Below are 25807 nucleotides of genomic sequence, written 5' to 3' on the forward strand. Positions count from 1 at the left end.
CTCTTTTAGTAGGCCCATTATAGGTTCGGCCAGGCCCACAATGGGGCAACCGGGTGGTGAGGAACGGGGCCCGACATATCCGAACGGACCACCCCCCGAAAAATTCCTGGGGATTATTCGACCCGTTCGGATTCGATCCCGGGTCCCCCAGAGCGGTAGGCTGCCACCTTTACCGCTCGGCCATCCGGCCGTCAACTGACGGTACTCAGAAACATCTGTAGAGCAATCTAACAGCCGGACTGTCGCCAAATTTGGGAGAGTGACTAAGGACGACATGGAAAAGAGATTCCGCGAAGAAAAAAGTAATACCTAAATTCGCCGGTAGAGGAGGATTTGGCGCTGTTGTAGCGAAAAAGTTACCAGCACTTCACTGAAGAAAGGGTCATCAGTCGCTTTTTTCCACTTGCATGGCCGCCTCGCTCCCCGGATCTAACCCCATGTTACTTTTTCCTGTGGGGTTACTTAAAGTCCAAGGTCTATCTTGGTAGTGTCCCAAACTTGATGACTTTGAAGGACAACATTTCTCGAACTGTGATGAACATTCCTGCGGACATGTTACGTTCGGCCATAGAGAACACGGTGTTCAGGATGCAATGAGTTGTCCAGCAGGACGGTGATCGCATTGAAGAAGGGAGAAGGTTATTTGCTGATTAATTAAACTTTCGTTATTACACTGAAACCTCTGTCTGATTATTCATTCGTGTGTTTGTTAATTGCAGCTGGATTTTATGCAGATTCTTAGCTGTTTCGCTACAACAGCGCCAAATCCACCCCTACCGGCAAATTTGGGTACTACTTTTTTCTTCGCGGAATCTCTTTCCCATGTCGTCCTTAGTCACTCTCCCAAATTTGGCGACAGTCCGGCTGTTAGATTGCTCTACAGATGTCTCTTGAGTACCGTCAGTTTAAAAAAAAACATCCTGTACAGTAATACCTCGACTTACGCTACCCCGACTTACGCGAACCCGGAGTTACGCGATTTTCAAATCTCGACGATTCGTCTTTTGATTGAGCGCCACGCAACCCTTGATTACTCACCTCCCCAAACTATTGTTCAGCTTACAGGTTCGGACGTGTCGCGCGGAATCGACGCATAGCTACAATTCATTTTGTCTTATTTATTTCTGTGTTTGTTATATCTACGGAGACTTGAGACTCTACTGTGTCATCCAAACGAAGTAGAACTGATTCTTCTGCATCAAACAAGAAAAGAAAAACTCCATCTTTAATAATGTTAACTTTACATTCCAAAGACTTCGATACAAAAATGAAAATTTGTAAATTGGCAAAACTTGATCCTTTAGACCCTGTTCAATCAGATGATCGAATGACGGTTGGAAACTTGACAGAAGGCCTCAGTTTAATTAAAAAGAGGTTACAAATTTTAGAAAATATAGACTCAAACGAAGAGCGCATTTCTACAAAACGAGAAATAAAAAAATTATTAGCATGCTACGAGGAAATTTTGCGGGAGAAAAAAAATCTTTGAGCCGTCAGACGAATTTGTTAGATTTTAGGAAGCCTTCTATAACAAAATAACTTCGATTTACGATTTTAATAATATAATTTGTTATACATATGTATTATCTAAGATTTTATTAAACATTTTTCTAAATTATTGTTTTCTTTAGTCTCCGGCTCCAATTAAAAATAATTTGTATGTATTTATATGCGAAGTTATACCCCGACTTACGCGGTTATCGCTCGGTCCCACCTATCGCGTAAGTTCGGGGTATTACTGTATATAAGATATAACAACGAAACCAGCATTGTCCGTTAATAACATTAATTAATGTAAAAGGATTTCCACATGGTAGACAATGAGTCCGCATCTCTATGGTTTATACAACCAGTTGTCATGTGCACCTTGCAGATTGCCAATCTCTCAAGATGTTTGACCGTTTGCCTATTCGTCGTCGTTTTTATAATTGCCGCTCGTACCCCATTGGACGTTAACATCCTTCTGTCTTGCGTATGATGCCAGCGCAGTGTTGTCAAGGTTCTTACTGATTGTATATTTGTGCTCTTGAGCCTTTGTTTTAAACTGCGCATCGTTGCACCCACATAAACAAGCTTGGAATTGAAACGTTGGTTGTGTAAAGGCACCGAATATATACCCGTTGTTGAATTCCGATCCTCTTTCTTTTTATCGTTTCTTAAAAGTTTGAAAACAGTGGGATTACGTCGGTATACAATACGAAAATTATCAGACCTGGCAGTACATCTATGTATCTTGTTTAAAAAAATGGGATGTAATTAAGCACTATTCTTTTTATATTTATTCGAAACACATTTTATGTTCTATAGTTAATGTTGTACTTTTTGTAACTGAGGAAGATCGTTAAAAGCGATTGAATACGTTATTATTTTATTAAATTTTGCTGGATTGATTAAGGTATAGTTTATTTATAAGTAATTTAATTATTAGTGTTAGTAAAGTAGTGAGTAAGTAATTAGTAGCAGTCTAATAGTTAGCAAAGCGGCAACGCGACAACGTAGACTTTTGCGCAATTATTTAGAAAGTTAATTGAGTATTTGCGGATCCGCAGCGCTGGATCCAGCACCAAGTGCTGGATCCAGCAGGCCGAAGAATGCGCTGGATCCAGCTGGATTGCTGGATGAGGGATCCAGCAATTGCAATCCCTAGTTGTAATAAATATAATTTTTAAGGCTGCTGCGTGAGAGAGGTATGTGAGTGTAGTCCTTTGCAGCTGGCATAGCCTCAAAGTCGGCTTTTTCATTTCCTAGTATGCCAGTATGGCCACGAACAAACATAAAAGTTATCTTATTTACAAGATTTTTAATATGGTGCTGGATATATGTGATTTTATTGCTATTGCAATTGGGATTTAATAGAGCTTTTAGGACAGACTAAGAATCACTGTAAATGTTGATAGACAGTTTTGTTTGGTAGTGGCCCACTGAACAGCTTGGTAGACAGCATCATCTTCAGCTTTATGTGGGGATATCTGTACCTTTTAATATATTTTGGGCAAAATATGTCAGTTTGAAGGAAGATACAGATACTCGAGCAGACATGAAGGGGGCTTTTGGACCCATCTGTGTAGATATTGTCTGCATGGTTATTCATAGAGGAAGCAGATGACACCAAATGTACCCTAGGGATAACCTTGTTTACAGGGTGATGATCAGAGATAGTAGGGTAATTGCAATATGGTAGCGTATGAACAGCCGTAGATAGGAGCAGAGACCGTTATTGAGCCTTGATGTTGATAGTTCTGATGTAGTAGTTTAGAACCTTTTTTACAATACATAGTGGCAAAGGAAGGTGCTCCACTAGAATAAGAGAGGCATTAGTAGAAACAGTTCTGCAGCACTTTGAAATTCTGATGGCAAACTGTCCTTGGAGAGAGAGTAATTTACTTGTAACTACAGTAGAGCGTCGATAAGTGGAACCAATTGGGAACTGGGGTCCTTCCAGTTAATGATTTGTTCCAGTTTCCGACTTTGTACGAAAAAATACATTAACCTGTCCGATGTTCAAATTTTTCTCCGTTGCGTATCGCTTCCTGTTGAATTTTCGTCGATTTTAAGCCTAACGAAAATTTTTATAATAATAATCGAGGTTATCGTATCGTTAAAAATTATTTCTGCATTTTGTACAAACAAAATAAATATATTGAAGAATATAAAAACATGAAAATTATACTTTAGAAGTAAATTTAGTATCAAAAACGTTCGATTCAGCACGACACAGTCCGACTGAAAATCGTTCCACTTTCCGGTCATTCCACTTACCGACGTTCCACTTATCGACGCTCTACTGTAGTAACAATTCAGTAGCATGACCCCAGCTAGAGGCCGCGTAAAGTAGCGTTGGTTGTATTGCCCCATTATATAGAGTTTTTTATAAGCTTTATGATTTAGACCCCGGGTGCACCTAGCACATTTTAGCAGCATGTAGTTTATTTTCTTGGCCTTAGCCATGATGTAATTAATATGGCAACGGACTGTGGTTTCTATTCTCTCTTGTTTTATTTTGTATGACGTTTCTGTTTACACGTGCTAGTTGATCTGTCAAAGTATTTTGCGTCCTTTTGTGAAAATTAAAATTAATATAAAAATGAATATAATGATGATGATTAATGATTATAATAATAAAAAGATTGTTAATAATTAAAAAATAAAGTTCTTAAAATAAATTGTTTATTCGAATTCATTAAATTTTTATATTTTTAAATTTGTTCACATAGTCTTTTATAAATAATAGTACATATTAATTAACTAATTAATAATTATATATTTTGGACCTAAGGTTTTTAGGGTTTCGTTAAAAAATTTATTTTCGTTAAAATCTTTCTATAAAAATTATGCCTAAATATTATGTAAGATAGGGAAGGGAGATCAAAGAAATTATTACGGTTTCTTACACAGGGGTGGGTGGGTATCTAGAATGACCGAAATCGCCCTTACGTAATTTATGGACGGCCCCTTAGTGAAAGATTTTGTTCATCGTCTTTAAAGCTTAATAACTCCTGTGCTTTCTGTCGAAAATTTTTGAAATTTTGCAGGGGGGTTTGTGTATTAGGAGAATTGATGCTATTAAATTTTGGCGGTTAAAGGTCGACGAGTAGGGAGAAGAGGAGTCTCGTGAAATATCTCGAGTAGTATCGGTCTTAACGACGATTTTACTAGTTATTAGCATTTACAAATTTCATAAAACTCATCTCTAACCTCAAAGTTAAGCTTTTTGCCGTTTTATAATAATTAAAAATATAAAAGTTTTTAAAAATAAAATATTATAACAGATGGTGCTACACACAGTTTGAAATGTTACCGAGAAAGTTCAGCGACTCATTGCTCAATTTTTTTTTAAATTTTAATGCATTTCCATGGGATAATTTAAAATCTCACATAAAGTTACGCGACGAACAACCCTCGTGTAAATGGTGATTGCACCGTATTTATGGATACTTTTTTCCATCTGTTACTATATAAATCCATTTAAAAAGATATTTTTATTATGCTGGATAGGACTATTGTAAATAAATTCTTACAACATGTAAAATATGAAATGTGTATAAATAATTTCGAATGATTCGCATCATCCTTGTGAAATATAATTTTGAATGTGTCCAATGACGCCATGATCTTCAACATTGTTATTTTTTTCCCAATTAAATGACTGAATATTTATATTCAAATCTCTCTAACTTTTATGAACAGTTTGCTTTTGTACGTTTAAAATGATTTTTTTTTAATTTAATGTCTTATGATTATTTTGTTGTTGAAAGTGTATTTGAATGAAATAAAATTAGAATCATTTATCAGAAGTTATATTATTAAAGTAAACCCCAATATTTAAGAATTACTGTTTTACAAGAATTCTGCAGTACAGTATATATGTATATACTGTGTAATGTTTCAGACCATAACACTAGAGGCTCACGTGTTGACATAAGACACTTGGAAAAATGGCGACAGGGAAGTCACGTGCGAGGCAACCAAATCTTACAAAACGTGAAATAGAATATATTTGTGAATTGGTCAATAAATATAAAAATATTTTAGAATGTAAGAAAACAGATTCGAAACATTCAAAGATGAAAGAAGAAACTTGGAAACAATTAGCTATGGAATATAATAGATTACCCGAAGTTACGCAAAGATCTCACGTTAAGTTAAAAATGCTATGGCAAAATTTAAAGAAGAGAAGTAAAAAAATTTTGACCGAAAAAAGACATTTTAATCCAGACTGTGAACATTCTTCGAATATTATTGTACCTATGGGTGTGGAGTCTTCTATGGAAAAGATAAGAGATATGCTACAGCAACCCACTCGTTGTTTGTCATCTGATGGTGAACAAGACTTTCCAACATCAGGTTAGTATTTTTTTTTTTTACTTTGTTTGTTATTGAAATAAGTTATATAAGTTTTAAAGTTTCTCTACTATATATATATTAGAGAAACTTTTAAATAAAAGTTAAATAACTTTTAAAAATAATTTGAGTGTTTATCTACGTATATAATTTTCATTTAATTTGTGTTTAAGACTGTTTGAGTAATAATATATATTTATAAAATAAAAATGTATAGAATTTCATACATTTTCAATTTTTATTTTAACATTTCGCAGTATATAAACAAAAAAATTTTTGACTTACATAGGATGTTAAAATAATTAGAATACAGTATGGAAAAAATCATATTTGTTTATATAAGTGTGATGCATATAATTCAAAATCCATATTACTAATAGTTTCACACCAGCTCCAGCTACATTGAATTTATAACTTTAAAGTTTTGTTTGATATATTCCCATTTAATTAAATTTAATAATAATTCTTTTCCTACTCTCACTCAGACTCTATTTAACTGTAAGACACACACACCTTTATGCTGAGAACTATAAATTTAAATTTAATCATAAAAAACAAACGTTTTCGGCCACTCCACTGGCCATCATCAGGTTAACTATATTCGAATACTATTTCGAACAACCCGTTCAAAATTGAAATAGATTACAATAGAACTCACGCGCTCAACTACGTAAACCAAATGTAATATAAATAACATAGAAAAATAAATAAAACAAAATAAATAAAATAAAACATGCCAATGGTACATGTAAACATAGCAATATCTATATATCTATAGGCAATCATTTGCGCCTAGTTAATGTGTTCTTGTGACTTTTTTAATTAGAAACTTCCAAGCTGATGGTAAAATGGTCGCATCTTTGTAATTTAAGCATTTTTTGGTTAAGCTGGACTTATAAATTTCACATTTTTCGGTTGTCGCTGCAAGTGTCGGCGAATGGACAGGTGTTATGATTTTGGCTTCTTCCCATTTAACAACGGATCCCTCCGTCTGCGCCATTTTTGCTAATGTTGTTGTGCATTTACTTTTCGTCACATCATATCTGTGTTCCTTAAGTCTTTTAGTTAGGCTTCTCGTCGTAACCCCGATGTATTCTTTCTCTATCCCTATTTGGTCGTTGCTGTACGGTATCGAGTACACCCCCGGCTGCTCACTTCGTTTAATTTCTTCCTTGTCGTTTCTTAGTAATTTATATATCGAGGGAGCTCTTTTGTACACAATATTGCTGTTCCTGTGGCTCGCAATACACTCCATAACAGAGGATAGACGCTTATTATACGTGAATTTCGTGATGCCGTTTGTAAGATCTCGTTTTTTCTTGTTTTTATTAGGACTCTTGTATGCTGCAATCAAACGTTCAACTGTTCTTGGACCATATCCCAGCATCTTGGCCACTTGCCTGATTCTCTCCAGTTCCCGCATCGTATCCATTATGTTAGAGCAATATTGAAACGCTCTTCTAATTAACGCTCTAAATGCTGAGAGTTTATAGGTAATAGGATCATTGGATGTTGACGGTATATATAGCGGGTCGTGTGTAGGCTTTATATAAACTTTCGTGTTTATTGCTCCATTCTTAAATGTAATACCAATGTCCAAAAAATGTAATTCGTCGCCACTAAGTTGCTCCAAGTTTAGCCGTGGAGACGTATGCATTCGTATTTGTCGGAGTTGATTGGGGATTACCAATTTGTTACAAAGAGCCCGATGAGTGTAGTAAAGGATTTGCAGGAGTTAGCCTTAATGGATAACGAAGTTGGTTCGGTAATGGACTTCGAGAGTATGTATCCGTCAATCAAACCATCCTCATGTTTTGATGCACTAATGGAATTGTTATATGGCTTGCATCCGACGGCGGCAGCGTACCGTAAGGACCTGGAGATGATGGCAGATCTGGTATGCGGGCAATCGTTTTTCGTGTTCGAGAGTAAAATCTATAAACAGTTAAAAGGTGTCCCGATGGGCAGCCCAATGTCTGGTCTGCTGTGTGAATTGGTGGTAAGAAGAATGGAGCGCATCATACTGATCAACTTCAAGGAAGACATAATCTTGTACAGAAGATATGTGGATGATGTGCTTGTCATATGGAAGAACCACGCAAGGATACACCAATTCTTAAATGCCATGAATTCCAACGATCATGGCCTACGGCTAAACTTGGAGCAACTTAGTGGCGACGAATTACATTTTTTGGACATTGGTATTACATTTAAGAATGGAGCAATAAACACGAAAGTTTATATAAAGCCTACACACGACCCGCTATATATACCGTCAACATCCAATGATCCTATTACCTATAAACTCTCAGCATTTAGAGCGTTAATTAGAAGAGCGTTTCAATATTGCTCTAACATAATGGATACGATGCGGGAACTGGAGAGAATCAGGCAAGTGGCCAAGATGCTGGGATATGGTCCAAGAACAGTTGAACGTTTGATTGCAGCATACAAGAGTCCTAATAAAAACAAGAAAAAACGAGATCTTACAAACGGCATCACGAAATTCACGTATAATAAGCGTCTATCCTCTGTTATGGAGTGTATTGCGAGCCACAGGAACAGCAATATTGTGTACAAAAGAGCTCCCTCGATATATAAATTACTAAGAAACGACAAGGAAGAAATTAAACGAAGTGAGCAGCCGGGGGTGTACTCGATACCGTACAGCAACGACCAAATAGGGATAGAGAAAGAATACATCGGGGTTACGACGAGAAGCCTAACTAAAAGACTTAAGGAACGAAAAGTAAATGCACAACAACATTAGCAAAAATGGCGCAGACGGAGGGATCCGTTGTTAAATGGGAAGAAGCCAAAATCATAACACCTGTCCATTCGCCGACACTTGCAGCGACAACCGAAAAATGTGAAATTTATAAGTCCAGCTTAACCAAAAAATGCTTAAATTACAAAGATGCGACCATTTTACCATCAGCTTGGAAGTTTCTAATTAAAAAAGTCACAAGAACACATTAACTAGGCGCAAATGATTGCCTATAGATATATAGATATTGCTATGTTTACATGTACCATTGGCATGTTTTATTTTATTTATTTTGTTTTATTTATTTTTCTGTTATTTCTATTACATTTGGTTTACGTAGTTGAGCGCGTGAGTTCTATTGTAATCTATTTCAATTTTGAACGGGTTGTTCGAAATAGTATTCGAATATAGTTAACCTGATGATGGCCAGTGGAGTGGCCGAAAACGTTTGTTTTTTATGATTAAATTTAAATTTATAGTTCTCAGCATAAAGGTGTGTGTGTCTTACAGTTAAATAATAATAATAATGTTGTTATATTATTTTACTCGAGTGTCTTAATTTTTGACAACGTACGGGTGTCCATAGAGTCCGTGTGCAATTTAAAAAAATTTATAACTTTATCCAGATTAGTATTTGTGATAGAGAAATTATATAGAATGTATTGGAAATAAGAAAATCTGTATTTTTTTTTATTGTATTTTATTAAGTTTCCACATGGTCACCATCATTAGTAATACAAAGGGTAATAGGATTTTGTAGTTCTCTAAAAACATTTGATAATTGATTTACAGTAATGCCTGAAATCATATTAGTTATTTTAGCTTTCATGTCTTCTAACCGTCGAGGTTTGGTTGCATAAGCTAATAGCGAGGTTGAGGCTGAAGTTTTAAATGCAAAAACGTGTATGTCAGACGTTCAGCGCCACTTTCTCGTAAGCCTAGAAGTTTGACAGTGGCGTTTGGAATGTCGAGCATGATTCCACTGACTTTCCAAACACCATTGTCAAACTTCTAGGCTTACAAGAAAGCGGTGCTGAACATTCGACGTACACGTTTTTGCATTTAAAACTTTGGCCTCAACTTCGCTATTGATTTCATGTGTCCCATAAAAAATTCTAATGGAGTCTAGTCTGGCAAATGTGAAGGCCAAGAAAATGGTCTACCTCTTCTAATCTCTAAAAATATTTGTTATTAAATAATGTTATTTAAAACTAGGTACAGGTACATTAAGCTTTCTAATACTTTTTACAGATTTTATTTCTATCACAAATACTAATAAAGTTATAAATTTTTTAAATTGCATCCTGGACACCCTGTATTATTATTATGAGACAAAAAAATTCAAATGTTTTTTTTTATTAATTTTATTGATATTCTATATTTTAAGAAAATGCATTATGACACTAGTACACAATAGAGTTGATAACTGAAAAGTTTAAATCATTAGTTTGATGATAAAATAAGTAATTAGTTTAAAAAATATTCTTTTAAAACAGTAATAAATTTAATAAAAATGAACTTGAATTGGACTTAATAAATGCTTTGAATACCTGAAATTAAATTTATTAAAGTAGGAGAGTGCTGCTGAGCAGCCATTGTTGCTGCATTCATGGATTGTTTTCTAACAACAATTAGGTTGAGACTGTTTGGCACAAGTATAATTTATTAAATAATGTCATCAAATATGTTATCCCACCTCCTGAAAATTAATTTATGCATAGAAAAATTAAATTAAATTAATTAAAGGAAATAGCTTGAATAAACTTCTCCAATAATAATTGAAGAAGTGGTTTACAAAAATATAGTGAACAATGTTCAAATTTTACATTTGAGTAATATAAATGCTAAACTAATTTATTAGAAGTTAACTACACTGTACCAATTACACCTATAATTACTGTTATAAACATCTTTATATTGTTATGTAAACATTTCTATTTAACAATTAATTTTCAAGTATCATCTTTGCATTTTGTTTGTTAAATATCTTTTCAATAATTCACTGACTATAATTGTAAATATTCTTGCTTATTTTTTTTATTTTTTTGCATTAGTGTTTAATGCAGCGTTTCTCAAAGTGGGTGATAATGTCCCCTTGTGGGCGGTGAGTAAATCTAGGGGGATGCTGGAGGCGGGGTACTGAACGGTGACCAAAGGCAAAAGTTGGGGTCACTGACAGCCGTTCCTTTTCTTCTGTTAAACGGATAAGAGGAAACATTGCATTTAATGGTTTCCAGATGTTGAGAACAATGTACGTAAGGCACAAGTGTGAGATTCATAGAAAAGTTTTCCTAAGAATATTTCTAATCCTTTCTCACACAAGAGAAAATGAGTTAGGGGGTGTTGGGTATAACTTTATGGAACAAACGGGTCGTTGGACCGAAAAAGTTTGAGAATCACTGGTTTAATGGAATCTTTTCTTGATAAACAGTTAAATATCTTATATTAAATGATTATTTTTATTATTTTAATAAAACTTTTTATTGCAAGTTAAGATCATCAGTATATTAAATTATTAAAAATAATTTACCCAAATTAGATTCTTGTGATCTGTTTTTTAGTTTTACATCATTTCTCATCATTTCTTAACTTCAGTTTATCCAAATAGAAAATTCATTGTACAATTACATTTACATAATATGTAAAGATTATTTTTTAGGCTGCTTAGGCTTCATCTTCAAATCTCGGTTTTTGAATAAGAATTTCTTATTAAAACAAAACTTTTAAAGCATAGTATATAACATTTTAAAATTGATATAATCATTCTAATTTACATACAGTATATGATGTGTTTAAAATTTTAATAAAAGTTTAAAACTTTTTTTAAAATTTAAGAATGTTAATGTTACATGTATAAATTAGAATTGTCTGTTTTAAACTTAAGAAAAATTGAGAAATAAAATTTTAATTTAAGGCTTTGTAATTCTACATTATACAGTACATTGTACATCCTAAAAAAAGTTTATACAGTGTAAGGTATGGTGATAACACCTAAGCAGTCCTGAAAGCAATAATCTGTAAAAACTAATGCAATATCAAACTAGGTAAAGTTAATATAAAACTAAAAACCCTTTATAAAAAGGTTTTTTTATTTTTATAATAATCTGTAAATGTTGAATGACTTTTTAGTTGTGCGTTACCATTGCATTTAAACAAATGCTCTATTTATTACTATTATTATTAGTTTATAAAAAAAGATTTATTTCTATGTAATATTAAAAGTATATTTATGGATATATTTTCATTTTATCATATATTTTTACATTAGATGCAAATAGAGAATCACCAATTGCAGCAGTTCCAACAGAAATAATTGCTGATATTCCTACACCTTCAGAAACTGTTTTATCAAATAATGTAAGTTACTTTATACTTTTCTATTAACACTATCCTAAATTGCCCAATTCCCTATATTGGAATTTAATACATTTTTTGGGCTGCAATTTAAAAATTACAGTGGGAATTTATAGATCTGCAATTTTAAAATAGTAGATCTATAAATTTCCACTGGCATCCATCTGTTTGTCCTTCCTTAATGTTGAGAACTAAGTTAGATGAAAGTTGAGACCAGAAATGTAAAGCTTAGGAGCCAGAGGCCCCAATTAACTATATACAAACTTCTTGTTTGGACAGAAAGTCATGATATTTCAATTCAAAAATTTTTTCCAGAACAGAGATAGATTACTGGCATGACACTCTTGTTAACAGGAAAAGTTTGATGTACAGGAACAAGACACTACTAGAATGAAGATCATTGTGCACCGAGATCTAAAAAATTGCAGCCCAGTATTGTGACAATGTCACAATAAATAATTGCTTGTTCAAGTTGTGAATTGATTTTTAACATGATAAACTTTTCTGATAAACTTTTACTTTATAATTTCTCAATAATTAAAAGAAAAAACTTTTTTAGTGGAATGATATATTCCACAATATATTTGACAATACTTCTGACATAGGTATCTATATATGTAAAGATTAGATTTCATCATCATTAAGAGTAAGATTTAAACTTATAACAAATGGAAGATTAACTTTTTAAATTTTTTTTAATGAACACATCTACATTAAATAGTTCATAATAATAATAATTTACTGAAAATTTATAAAATTCAGTTTTCTGAAATTTCATTAAAATTGGCATATTTTATGATGATATCTATAAAATAAATGTTTGAAAACATAGTTGTTAGAAAATGATACAAAATTTTCCTTTTATTCTATATTAGAATATTATAATATTCTCAAAACCCAAATAAAGAAAAAATATATATTTCTCTTACAGACAATACATATAAAATGTGTCTTTTATCAAGACATCCTTTCTCATGCAGTTGAGGGATAAGACAATTCCACGGCGGAGTCGACCTTTTATTTGAGGCTTCTCAGTCTACCTCAAATAAAAGGTCGACTCCGCCGTGGAATTGTCTTATTCCTCAACTGCATGAGAAAAGATGTCTTGATAAAAGACACATTTTATATGTATTGTCTGTAAGAGAAATATATTTTTTTTTCTTTATTTGTATTTAATCGTCTTGGCTTATTTTAAAAATTATAATATTCCTTTTCAAATTTTTCTATATAATCAATTAATTACAGTTTGTAAGTACAAAGAATATTCTAAAATAAAATGTCTTTACTAGCTTCCAAAATACTTTTCTGATGAAATATGTATATTCATCAAATTCTTCATAGTGATGATTTTATTTAATAGTGCTTAAGAGTATTCATATCAGAACACAATTGTTTTTAAACTACTCCTTAATCTTAGGAAATAGAAAATTTTTATGATATAGGATTGGCTAATACATTAACACAATTCAATTTCATTGTTTTCAATTGTAATTGTTTTATTTCCCTTTGAATTCAAATGTCTTATTTAAAAGTGCATACAGAATAGACTGTGATGTTTAATTTTATTGATTATACTAGATTAGCTATTTTAGGATTAGATTTTCTTGGCATGTGTGAAATCTGCGAATTTAATGCAGTTGTCGGAAAAATAATTGTAAACAAATCTGATAGAAAAAATGCTCCTTGTGAGAATCCGATCAGAGGTCACCGTTTGCGATAACAAACGGATGGGAAAGTTGGCACATAGCTGTCAAAAATGCGCCGTCATCGTCACCCTTTGCCGATTATGTGATCCCTTTCTTATGACAAGGAGATAAACGCAAAAGCTACCGGAAGCTCGGGGTGATCGTCATAGGAAGTTATAATTGGAGATAGTGTCACCTTGACTTCCGGACCTCCATACAGCAGGCCCGATCCAGCTAAAGGGAGAAAACATCGGTTGGAAGATACCGAGGACTCCTACTGCTTCCATGCATGCATGATCATCGCGTACTTGCCATTAGAGGTATTTTGGGCTGAACTTTGTAAATTCTCTCTGATACGCAGACTAGACACGTGACATAGTTCTGAGATTAGTTGCCACTTTGTGTAAGTAGTATAGTATAACTGCATTTAACCTTAGGATTTATATAGTCTCCTATACTCTTGATTTAATTAATCAATAAATGCTTAGTTATTTTATTATACTTGTCTCCTGTCACTCCAACCCACCTGTTGACTTGCTTACCTCCCTTGCCACGTGATAAAAAGCCATCCGAAATGACAGCATGGGCGGTCTTTGCAGACTGTTGCCGAGTAAGTGGTCAGTAGGGATAACCCTGGCCCATGGTTTCTCAGACATGCAATTTTATGACAGTTACTTGGTTTTATTTCAAATTTGTAATGGATATGCATAAATTGTACAGTACTCAGAATGTTTACCAACTAAGATGACTGAAAAGACTTGATTTGTACCAATTTGTCTAAAGAAATAAAATCCAATTTTAGAAAGTGATTAAAATCTGTAATTAAGAATTTTATTTCCCACATTTAATGTAATTTGATTTATATCTAATATAAAAAAACATGTAAATTTTTAGATTAAACTTTATTTTTATAATTGAAATAAACCCAATTCTGTTTTTACATGGTAGATATGTTCCTGAAAAAACTGTGTAAAGAAGGTACTGTTAATATGGAAGATTGGTTCTAGACCTTAAAAATCAGTAAAAATAATACAATTAATCAATTAATTTACTGTAATAGGGTGCATTTAAAAAGAAATTTTAATTAATAAATCACAAGACTGGCAATTTTATCTTATTTACTGACAAAATTTAATAAATTTATTTTTCACACATTTTATTTCGCATTGCTTTTTCAATTAAATACCAAAATACCTCCTAACTTTTAATACCAAATGGCCTACAAAAAATTATTCTGTATTTGAAAGGATTGGATTGATAAGTCAATGCAACATATGGACAGTCTCTCAATCAGGAGACTCCTGGGAGGACTTTCTATGGGAAATTAGTCTGTTTAGATATTAGACATATGAAGGAAACCCGGAAAACTCCATGTACCCAGCCCATTAATCAGGTGAGAACAGTGGTCAGTGGTATTATTCACTTGGCTCCTGGTGGGCCTTGTATTGATAGGTTTAACAATTATGTCAAGTCTTAAGGTACCTAGATGTATAGGTGAGTTCAAAACTATGTTGTGAATATGTATATGGCAGTAGTGAACACATTTACTTGAAAACCTACTGTAAACTTCGGTTAGATTTCATTCCATTTACAATGTGTGATTATATCAATAAATTATCAGATATTCTAAATATTTTTGTTTTATTTTAACTTTAAATCTGAAATTTAAGTGACTAATATTGTTTTGTAGAAGAATGCATATGGAGAAATAAACTTACTATGCATACAGTAGAGTTCTGGAAACTCAAATCCCGATAACTTGACATTCTGTAAAATTTGTTGTGTCATTAAAAAAAATACTTGTAATTTAATTTTTACTCCTGTAACTTAATACTAAGAGCAAATAACTTATCATTTTTCACAGGTGACACTTAATTAATAATAGCACCAATTCCATGTGTTAACAAAGAATATGTCTTTTAACAAGGTACCACTGTAAAACATCACAATGCAAATGTTACTAATCTGAAAGTCACTGAATAGCCAATATTTTTTTACATTAAAATTTAACTACATATAGAGACAATCATTAATGGTACATAGTTAATACATACACAGATTTGTACATGTAATATCTTTACAAAAATTCTATTTAGACTAATGTCATTGCTATTTGTAAAACTTGTTATTTTTGGCAACTCATTAGTTTCTCAGTTCCACTTTAAGTGGAGTTTGTGGGACTCTACTGTAATATGTATGATATTTATAATCATTTAATAAATTATTCATTCATGTAAATAATTTGAACAAAACACAATTTATAAAATTTCCCAATAAAAATGTGGATAACATTAAAGTTGTTAGATTTTAAATTTGAATCTAGATCAATCAAAAAATTAGAGATGATTCTAGTAATAAAGAAAATATATATAATAAGATCAAGAAGTATTTATTTCCACATTAGTTTTTATGAAAGAAGAGATTAATGTGAAAGTAAATTTATAATTGATATCTTTACAAACAAATATAGAAAAATGATTATTTCTGATGATGATGCTTAATAATTATTATTATTATGGCTTAAATTAGAAGAAATAAAATTTTTTACACATTCTGTGGACAGCCACTATGAATTATCTCTTTTCATATTAATCAATTTATTTTGCCTTTTTTCATTAATAAGAAAAATATGAAATTTTTTATTTTATGAATATGGTAATTGTTACCACAATTTTTCAGTATTTTTTCCAGAACATTTACTCAATGCTAGTATACTTCTATTCATGAGTTAGCTGTTTTCATCCTTAGACATATGGGTCCTTAGGTCTTGACATCATCATTAAATCTATCCATTGAAAGAAATTTGAAAACATGTTATAAACACAAATTGTCAACTTTTGAATTAAACTTTTTTTGACTGCTTCATCATGGCATAGTTGGAATGAAAGATTTGTTTGTTTGTACATGTATTCAAATAAGTTGTAAAAAAACAGCCAAATCTTAAAATTTGAGAATGTATTCAAATGCCTTATATTCAAATTCTAAGAATTTTTCATTAAAAGGAACAATTTTCTAGAAAAGAAAGTATAAATATTTTTTCTTGGAATTGAAATCAAATGGATATTTTTTTTTTTCAGGCTGTTAAATCAAAATCATATTTTAAAAAGTCTATGTAAAAACAGAATTAGGAATAAACATTTTAAATATTAATTTTTATTGATTTTAATTTCATATTAAATTTTATACTCATATAAATATTATTTTAAGTTTTATTTAATTTTATGTATTTCATTTAGGTTACTCCATTAACTTATGTGTCATCAGAAAGACCAGTGTGTACTATTGAAAAAATTACAAAAGTTAGAAATTCAAGAGTATATTCATCAATATCAAAGAATAAAGAGAAGAAAAAAAACTTTTATAATGTTTTAAAAAAATTAATAGAAGAATATCATGTTGTTCAGATTGAAGGATTAAAAAAAGAACAAAATGAAAAACTTAAATTAATGCAAGAAGAACATGAGTTTAAAATAAAATTATTAAAATTAAAAATTGAAGTTGAAACTTTGAAGAAAAATAAACTATTAAATGAATAAGTGTTAACTTTTTTTATTTAATTTAAAATTACAGAATGAACTCTGTATAATATTTGGATTTATCTTTTGAATCTAAGATTTTAATTTGTTTCATGATGGATTATGATCTATGAAATCTAAGTTTTTTCATCTTCCTATAATACAAATTATATTCTCATTATTATGATATTGAAAAAGGAATTAAATGTAGCTTTATCATCATTAGATAATACTTTTATATGTGATTTCTTTTTCTTTAAAATCATAATTATTGAAATAAATGTATATAGAATGTATATATAAATGTATAATACAGATATAGTATGTTATATTTAACATTTAAAATAATCAGTTATATGTGATTTGCTCAATGTAAAAATTGATAATTTAATCAAAAGTACAATTATTTTTGTTAAATTTTGTCATCTGAAAGAAACAATTCTACAATAGTATGTAATTTCATTTTATACTAGCTTTTTGTAATATAAAAAAAAACTTATATCAATAAATTTTATTTGATTTTAAATATGAGTGATGACCAAATGCTAATTGCTTTACCTGATTATATTAATTTTTTGTAAGCATTTGATAAGTATTATTTTATTTATTACACCAATGAATATAATAATAATAATTTTTTTTTTCAGTTATAATTTAGTACAGGGCTTCTCAACTTTGCTTTCTGTGCACTTATGCAACCATTTACAGTTAATACAAAAATGTTAAAATGTGTTTAGAAAAAAGAAGCATTTTTGTATTTTTATTTATTTATTTTATTTATTTTTACAGTACTAGACCAAATATTTGGCAAGTGTGTAATCAGAAGAGGTCTGATTTTTCTGAATACAAGCTAAATATATACTTAAAATATAAGATAAGAAATGGAAAGTAAAGAATGAAACTGTTTTTAACACACTGTAGGTCTATGCCAGCACTGGAACTGGTGTGCATTGTGTGATGCACATGCAACAAAAAGTGACTATGCTGCAAATTACAGCTGCACAATAACCTGCCAAATTCAAAATCAGTTAGTTTCAAAAATAGCTGATTTTCTGATCATTACATATTTCTGGAAGCTGGATATTTTGTCCAGTACTGTACAATGAACAACAGTTTAATCTTGTGTTTCTGAATATACAGATTCAAAATTTTATTATACTGTATAGTGTACACTACTTGATAAAAATATATGCAAGCCAGACTATTCACCAAGTGAATGACATTTAACGATTTTTCATTTTCAGAATTTTAGAAGTTGGAGAAGGATGGTTTGATGACTTAAGAATCAGATTCAGTGATAATAGGAATGGTTAATCTAACCATTCATCAAGTGCAAGACAGATCCATTTATATAAATTCTGTGTAAAACAAGACCATACTGTAGACTATATAACTGGTCTTTTGGTATTTGTAGACTTAATATAAAAATACAAAAGTAAAATTCAGGCAAAGAACAAGTGGAAAATAACAAATAATCAGAGTATAAACTCTTTGTATATAACAGTTTTTTAGATTTTAACAGTAAAAATGCCTGGAAATCATTTTACCTAAAAGCACCATTGCCAGTCAATGACTGGTATAGAAGTGTCCTATTTATTAAGAAAGAATATATAATTTTAAATTTTAGAATATATAATTTTTAGAATACCTGCTCTAAAATTTAAGTATTTATGTTTACCTATTTATTTGTTTGTCTACTGGGTGGATGGAAAGTAACTGAAAAATTGCTATAATTTCTATATTTATAATACAAAGTTGATGATAGTTATTTGACATGTACTTTATTAAACATAAATATGGATTCAATAATTATAACAATGGGATCGGTATACTTAAAAAATACTAAAAATAAAAATTATCTTTAGTTTTAAAACAAGTAAAAACTACTTTGACTTATTCCGACTTCGAGGAACGATACGAGTTTAAATGGACGAATCAATGGTGAAAAATGACCTCAGTATTTTAGTATTACCAGTTTTATTTTGTTATCCTTTATTATGTTTTCCTCAATAGTTGAGCCTCTTCAGCGAAACAACTGAAGAGGCTCAACTATTGAGCGAAATGCATCTGGACTTTCTAAATTGTAAAAAGGATAACAAAATAAAACTGGTAATACTAAAATACTGAGGTCATTTTTCACCATTGATTCGTCCATTTAAACTCGTATCGTTCCTCGAAGTCGGAATAAGTCAAAGTAGTTTTTGCTTGTTTTAAAACTAAAGATAATTTTTATTTTTAGTATATATATTTTTTTTTTATAGATATGGATGCATACCTTAAAATTCAATTTAAGCACTGGTATCATCCATCAACTTCCTCAAATGACCAGAAATTGTGATGATGATAGATGGCTACTTCTCTGTGCATCCACAACTGATCCTATGATCATTATCTTTGAATAAAAATCTTGATTGTTTATGGATGGATTGTAGCATAATATCCTTTCACTGTATGCCACCATCACTGAATAGCAACTGATTTCCACAACTCATAGCATGCAGTAAATCTACTCTTGCTCCTGAACAGACATGTGGTTGGTTATCTCTTTTGCCACTGCACCTGTGACCTCTCTTGGTTATTACCCACTCCACTGATGTGGGAATTATAAAATTTCATTGATTGATGTAATACACAAATTTTATTATGATTGCTATTATTATTATTACTAGAAAAATTATAGCAATTTTTTAATGCTTAGTTACTTTCCACCCACTCTGTATATATAATTCTAGAACATATGAAAGGTGAAGGAAAAACAAGGAATGCCATAAATTCTATATTTTGAGATATATAAATTTTAATATTTAACATTCTAATAACTTTTAAACTAGTAGATCTAGAAAAAACAAAATTATGTTGTATTATAATATAAAGATATTCTTTACTAATTAGAAACAAATTTTATATATATATATAATGAAATACAGAAAAAATGGAAAATTTCTAGAGATGCAAATAAACTGTAAAAAAAAAGGAATGTCATTCAATATAAGCTTTTAATATGTTATTTTCTTTTACTCAGTAATAATAAATAACTATAAGCCCACTGGCCTTATTGTTATGATTAGACACACATGATTCATCACACCTTTTTGATTTTTATTCATTAATATATGATGTCCTACATTTCATTTTGGCATAATCAGCAGCTTTCTTCAGCAGAGTTACATATAACTTACACATCATGACAACATGGTATTATAATTAAAAACATATGAAAGAATCTAATAAATGAAAATATACATATAACCCAACATTTATATTACTATACAACTAACCACTTACATCATCATAACAATAATCATAAAAAACATTCAAAAATTGAAGTTAAACTACCAAATACTGTAATCACACTTAACATTAATTCTATACCTCACAGACACTGTTATGTGATATTCAGTTACTGATGATGCTTTCATTTTGGCATATTCTTTATCTTCTTAAAGTCTAACACACCATGAAATTGAAAACCATCATATTTTACATCAAACTGTCTGTTGACTTCCCTTTTGCATCAGTCATATACATTATTTTTTTCCTTTTAAATTTTTTGACTAAAATGGTTGGTAAATTAAATCATACCATCAAACCATACTATTTGTAACCAACTGTTTACAAATAGTATGGTTTGTATAGCCCATCTCAGTCAAGAGTGCAAACATACAGTATCACTTTATAAGTCATTGAAGATATTCAGACATTCAAAACAACCTTTGTATGCAGAAAAAATTTTAATTACTAATGTTTTCAGTCAAGTTTTACAAAACCTTTCACTCTTTTTCTAGCTACTTTCTTAATTGATTAGATAAGAGAACAAATGCTTTTGGCTATTTTGAATTGCCTTCTTCAGGTTCCACAACATTGAAATGTCAGTTCAATGTTGTAGAACCTGTATTCAATATTGTATTTTAAATACAGTACTGTATTTTGAATAGCCATTGTATACAAAATAGCCGAAAGCATTTGTTCTCTTATCTAATTAATTAAAGAAGTAGCTAGAAAAAGAGTGAAAGATTTTGTAAAACTTATTTAAAGCAGTTCTAGCTTTCCATGCATAGAACTGTTTTCAGTCATTTTTAATGATTGTCTTCAGGTATGATACAAAATTGAATGATGTGTAATATGAAACACTTATGTAGGATGATAAAAATATTTTGGAACGAATGCTGGATAATTTTAAATGAAAAAATTAAAATAAAGAATAAAAATACAAGATAAATACATGTGAAAATACATAATAAATAAACACAAGAAAATAGGTATGATAAAAATATGTAAATAGAAACTATACATAATTGAAACTATTGCCCATAATGGCAAAAATAAGTATAACCAAGAAAAAACAAAGCTCAGTATCCCAAAGTCAGAGAAAGTATCATTAAAAGTATCAGAAACAGATATCCCATACATAATTACAAAGTTTATATATATTTACAAATTTGATGGTTATCCCATCAATAACAAAGATCTTAATATCCTTTCTGTGGCATGGAGAGCTTGCTATAAGTTGAACATTGTGTAATGGGGAAGGAAACTTTCTCTGACTTTGGGACACATTGTGGAAAGAATGGAGAAAGTTGAGCATTGTTATCCATATAAGATCAGCCAGTTGCATGCTGCCCAAATTCAACACTTGTAACTATTGTATTTGGGCCATAAGAAACAAGAAAATTTCTGTTTTCCAGTAGATTTCACTGTACTGTACTTGCCTAAAGTTAGTCTGATGTGGATTCATAGGTACATTTATCTTTGGACCTTTGTTAATTATAAGCTGCATTCAATAATTATAAAAGTTCAAATCAACATTTCGCCCACCAGTGGCCAAGCGGTCTTCGTACCCTGAACACTGGGAGTTTAGTCGTGGGTTCACGCCTTGCTCAGATGGGCTGGCCACATGGAGTTTTCTGGGTTTTCTCCATGTCTGTAATGCCTAAATAGGAGCCAGTTTCCCTTAAAAGACCTCTCAGAAGGCATCCCCTAGGCAGATCACCCAAGTGTTGTGTTGTCATAACTTAACAAACAACAAATCAACATTTCAAATGATCATCTGAGAATTGTTATAATTTTAATTCTGAAAATTTTCATAAATTAAAAACATATTTCCATTCAAGAATGAACTGAAATATTTTATTAAACAGATAACTAGTCAGTTTTATTAAAAAAATTTTTAAATTTTTGAAAATGCTATTTATTTCTGCAAGTGCTAGGTAACTCAAATTAATTCTATAAAGAAATTTTAATGCCAAAAAATAAATGACATGGTTAATGAAATGTTAATTTTGAAGAAATATCTATTTAGGTCAATTCTAATTAATGGTATGAAATGTTTTTACATATTCATAAGGTAGTGTATAATATAACTAGAAGATTAAAATTTTGAAAAAAATAGGGTAAACTTGCCTAATTCGTACCCCTTAAGGAAAAACCATCATATTATCGAAATTAATAAACAAAAATTATTTTTCATTTTAAGTAACTTTTATTTGAGAAATATTTTATTACTACCATAATCAAATTTAGCATAAATCTTATAAACTTCTGAGAAATAAACAATTTAAAAAAACACTAAAAAAGTACGATTTAGAACCATTCATCTTAAATCGTACTGATATATTCTTAAATCGTACTTTGAGATCCTATCATTGGTTTGCATCTTAAGAATCAAAATCTTAATCAATAATGTATTAATACGTGTGTAGATTCGGCTGATGGTCTTCGCCAATTCTTGGCAGTCATTGCAGTTGTAATTCGTTGCTTTTTATTGGTTCCTGCGCAAAGTTCATATACCCATATCTCACATCGTGTGCATTTGATCATACTTTTGCGGTTATTTTTGAAATCAGTAACTTAGTAAAAAAATAACAGTTTACGAATCGGTAATAGCTTATTGTGACATTCATCTAAAATGGTTTTCCTAAATCGTACCAGTACGTTTTAAGAACTTGCCTGGAGTACGAAATAGGCGCAAGAGTCGAACAAGTTTTACATTTGCCTCCAAGAAATTTGACAACAAATACTCATATATCATCACATCAGGTGAAATCACAAAAATACGCATTAATACGTCACAGATAGTTAAAAAACTTGTACACGATCCAATTTGAAGAATGTTCTTACGAAATGTGCAAAAATATTACAGAAAAAGTTGAAAAAACTTACCTTTTCAATATTTTTGTCGGAAGCAGCGTAACAGCGTGTTGTCTGTCAGATGGTAATATGGCCGACTGTTATTTACTTTTTTTGTCACTAAAGGCACTAATAGCTATTACCGGAGTTGAGATATAAGCGAAGTACGAATTAGGCACAAGTACGAATTAAGCAAGTTTCCCCTAGTATTGTAATACTCATTAGTAATAATTTGTTTACAATATTATATGTATAATTAAAAAATTTATAGACAAAATATTTCTCAAAATGACTCTCTTGTTTCATATCTTTGAAACAATTTGAAATGTGACAAAAGATACGAAACAGGATATTTTAAGAAGATATTTTACTGTAATATATATAAACTAATTAAAAAATACTAAAATAAGAAGAATAGTGGAAGAAGGAGTAATAAGCAAGATAATAAGATAATGTGTTTTTTTGTTTGTGTGGAAAAACCTGCAAAACTTACTAAGTTACTAAAATTCAAAGGGCTTTATGAGATTTTTTGGTAACAACTTTTATAAATCATGAAAATATTTCTAAATTACTGTCAGAACAAAAAAAAATTAATGATTGTTGTTTTAGTCAGGTCCCTAAGCTTAGTTTTAGTCATTATATGCTGTATGTATTGTTTTATACTAAAACTACATTTGGGTGATTAAAACATAGTTTTAAGTAAAAGTTTTACCTGCTTATGCTAAGATGATATTGTTCTGATTTTTATAGTATTGAGAAAATTTTTACAAAACATTAAAAAAAATAAAGTTTAATGATTGCAAAGTTTCATTTTAATACTTTTTTTAGAAAATTGTTTTACAATTTGTTGAAAATATTTAGTTTTTTTATTTGAGACATAAAGTCCTTGTAATTAAATTTTATGTATAATTTAAATACTTTTTAAAAATTGTTTAATAAAACTTGATATTATTGCAAGAAATTGATTTTTGTTCTCTTACTAGTATACAAAGCATGTTTCTTAGACACTTTTAAAATTTATATTTATTGTTTGTGTATTTTTACAACTGAATTGTATTTAAGTTCATTTTACTGTTAATTAAGCTACTATTTACTAGTAAACTAATAATTACTGTTATAAATTTTCTTTTAATATTTATATTAACATACTAATTTCATGTTTGCTTTAGTGTAAAACTTTTCATTTCATTTTCAGAAACTTTTAGCACGAACGCAAGCTCGTCGAGAAAATTTAAGTAAAATGGAAACAAATACAACAGGAGCAGCAGTAAGGAAAAGAAGAGTACCTATGTCTGAAAAAACAAATGCAGATTTTTCTGATGGTAAATCAATTTCTAATAATAGTATTTAAACTTTACAATGTTCATAATTTATTTTTAAAGAGAAGGAAAAATATAATAATATATAATAAATAACAATGTTAATTTATAAGTTGAAAATTTATACACAGAATTTGATTTTGAAATATGAACTTTTAGAAATTTAATATGATTTAGTAATTGTAATGATATATAATTTTAAGAGTCATTTTATATCATTTTTGAATATCATTTTGATGTTTAGGTTTGTAACATTTGCATTGTGATGTTTGCATTGTGATGTTTGCATTGTGTATTTTAAGAGTCATTTTATATCATTTTTGAATAGTTAGAATTATATAGAAAAGTATATAATTTAATTTTTATCCTATTAAATTATTAAGAAACTAAAATAGTTTGTAAGAATAAAATAAGAATTAGAGAATTTGTATAAAGGTAAGATTTTTAAGTTTCATTTCAACAGCAAGAAGAGGTTTTTTTTTTTTCTTTGTGGTTTTAGGCCCTTTACCGCTCAGAGCACAAAAGCAAGAAGAGGTTAACCTATAATTACAGATATATATATATTTCTATCATACATTTTAATATCAAAATATTTTAAATTATCTTAATGATTTTAATAATCTTAATATTCTATAGTCTTAATATCTTAGATAATCTTAAATATAGATAATCTTAATATCTATATAGAATTTTTAGTTCTCTATTGATAATTGATTCTTTATTTATATCATCCATAAGACATAATGTTAATAATTTTTAAGGAGTTGGTTTATTACTAAATAAAATGTTTTCTAGGCTATTGTATCTCGTACGATTCAAACTCAATATCAGAATCAAATGTTAAAAACATAGAATTTTATGTTTTTGTTTTATTTTGATATTTTTATTAAGATTTTGGATATGACAATACGATATAATAGTCTTGAAAAAATTTTATCAACTACTGTTTAATCACATCATTGATTTCAAATTTTATCTCAGTCCACAGCAACTTAATATAGGTGATGGATTGAGATTTAAATTTTATTCCAAATCATCTATGAAAATGTGAACGGGTTCATGTGAATTCATACTGTATCTAGAATGATAGAATGATAGATTTTCTTTATCATGTGATTATGTGTTGATCATTTTCTAAAAATTGTTTTATATAATATAGAATGACATAAAGATCTTTCCTCATTTTATTTTATTTCTTCT

General features: G+C 30.1%; 2 protein-coding genes across 2 annotated transcripts in view; both read left to right on the forward strand.

Moving 5' to 3' along the window:
• LOC136983000 (anillin-like) overlaps positions 1-25807 on the forward strand; it is a 64679-nt gene that overhangs the window by 12507 nt on the left and 26365 nt on the right. Inside the window, exon 2 of the mRNA XM_067279597.1 lies at positions 24484-24610. Coding sequence (XP_067135698.1) covers positions 24484-24610 — 127 coding nt within the window. The remainder of the gene's footprint in view (positions 1-24483; positions 24611-25807) is intronic.
• LOC136983059 (myb/SANT-like DNA-binding domain-containing protein 3) lies at positions 5428-17258 on the forward strand. Its single transcript, XM_067279690.1, has 3 exons — positions 5428-5844; positions 11877-11965; positions 16884-17258. The coding sequence occupies exons 1-3, from the start codon at positions 5436-5438 to the stop codon at positions 17181-17183; spliced, it is 798 nt and encodes a 265-aa protein (XP_067135791.1). The 5' UTR covers positions 5428-5435; the 3' UTR covers positions 17184-17258.

The sequence above is a fragment of the Centruroides vittatus genome, unplaced genomic scaffold (genome assembly GCF_030686945.1).
Source record: "Centruroides vittatus isolate TY-2023 unplaced genomic scaffold, ASM3068694v2 contig_875, whole genome shotgun sequence".
NCBI lineage: Eukaryota > Metazoa > Arthropoda > Arachnida > Scorpiones > Buthidae > Centruroides > Centruroides vittatus.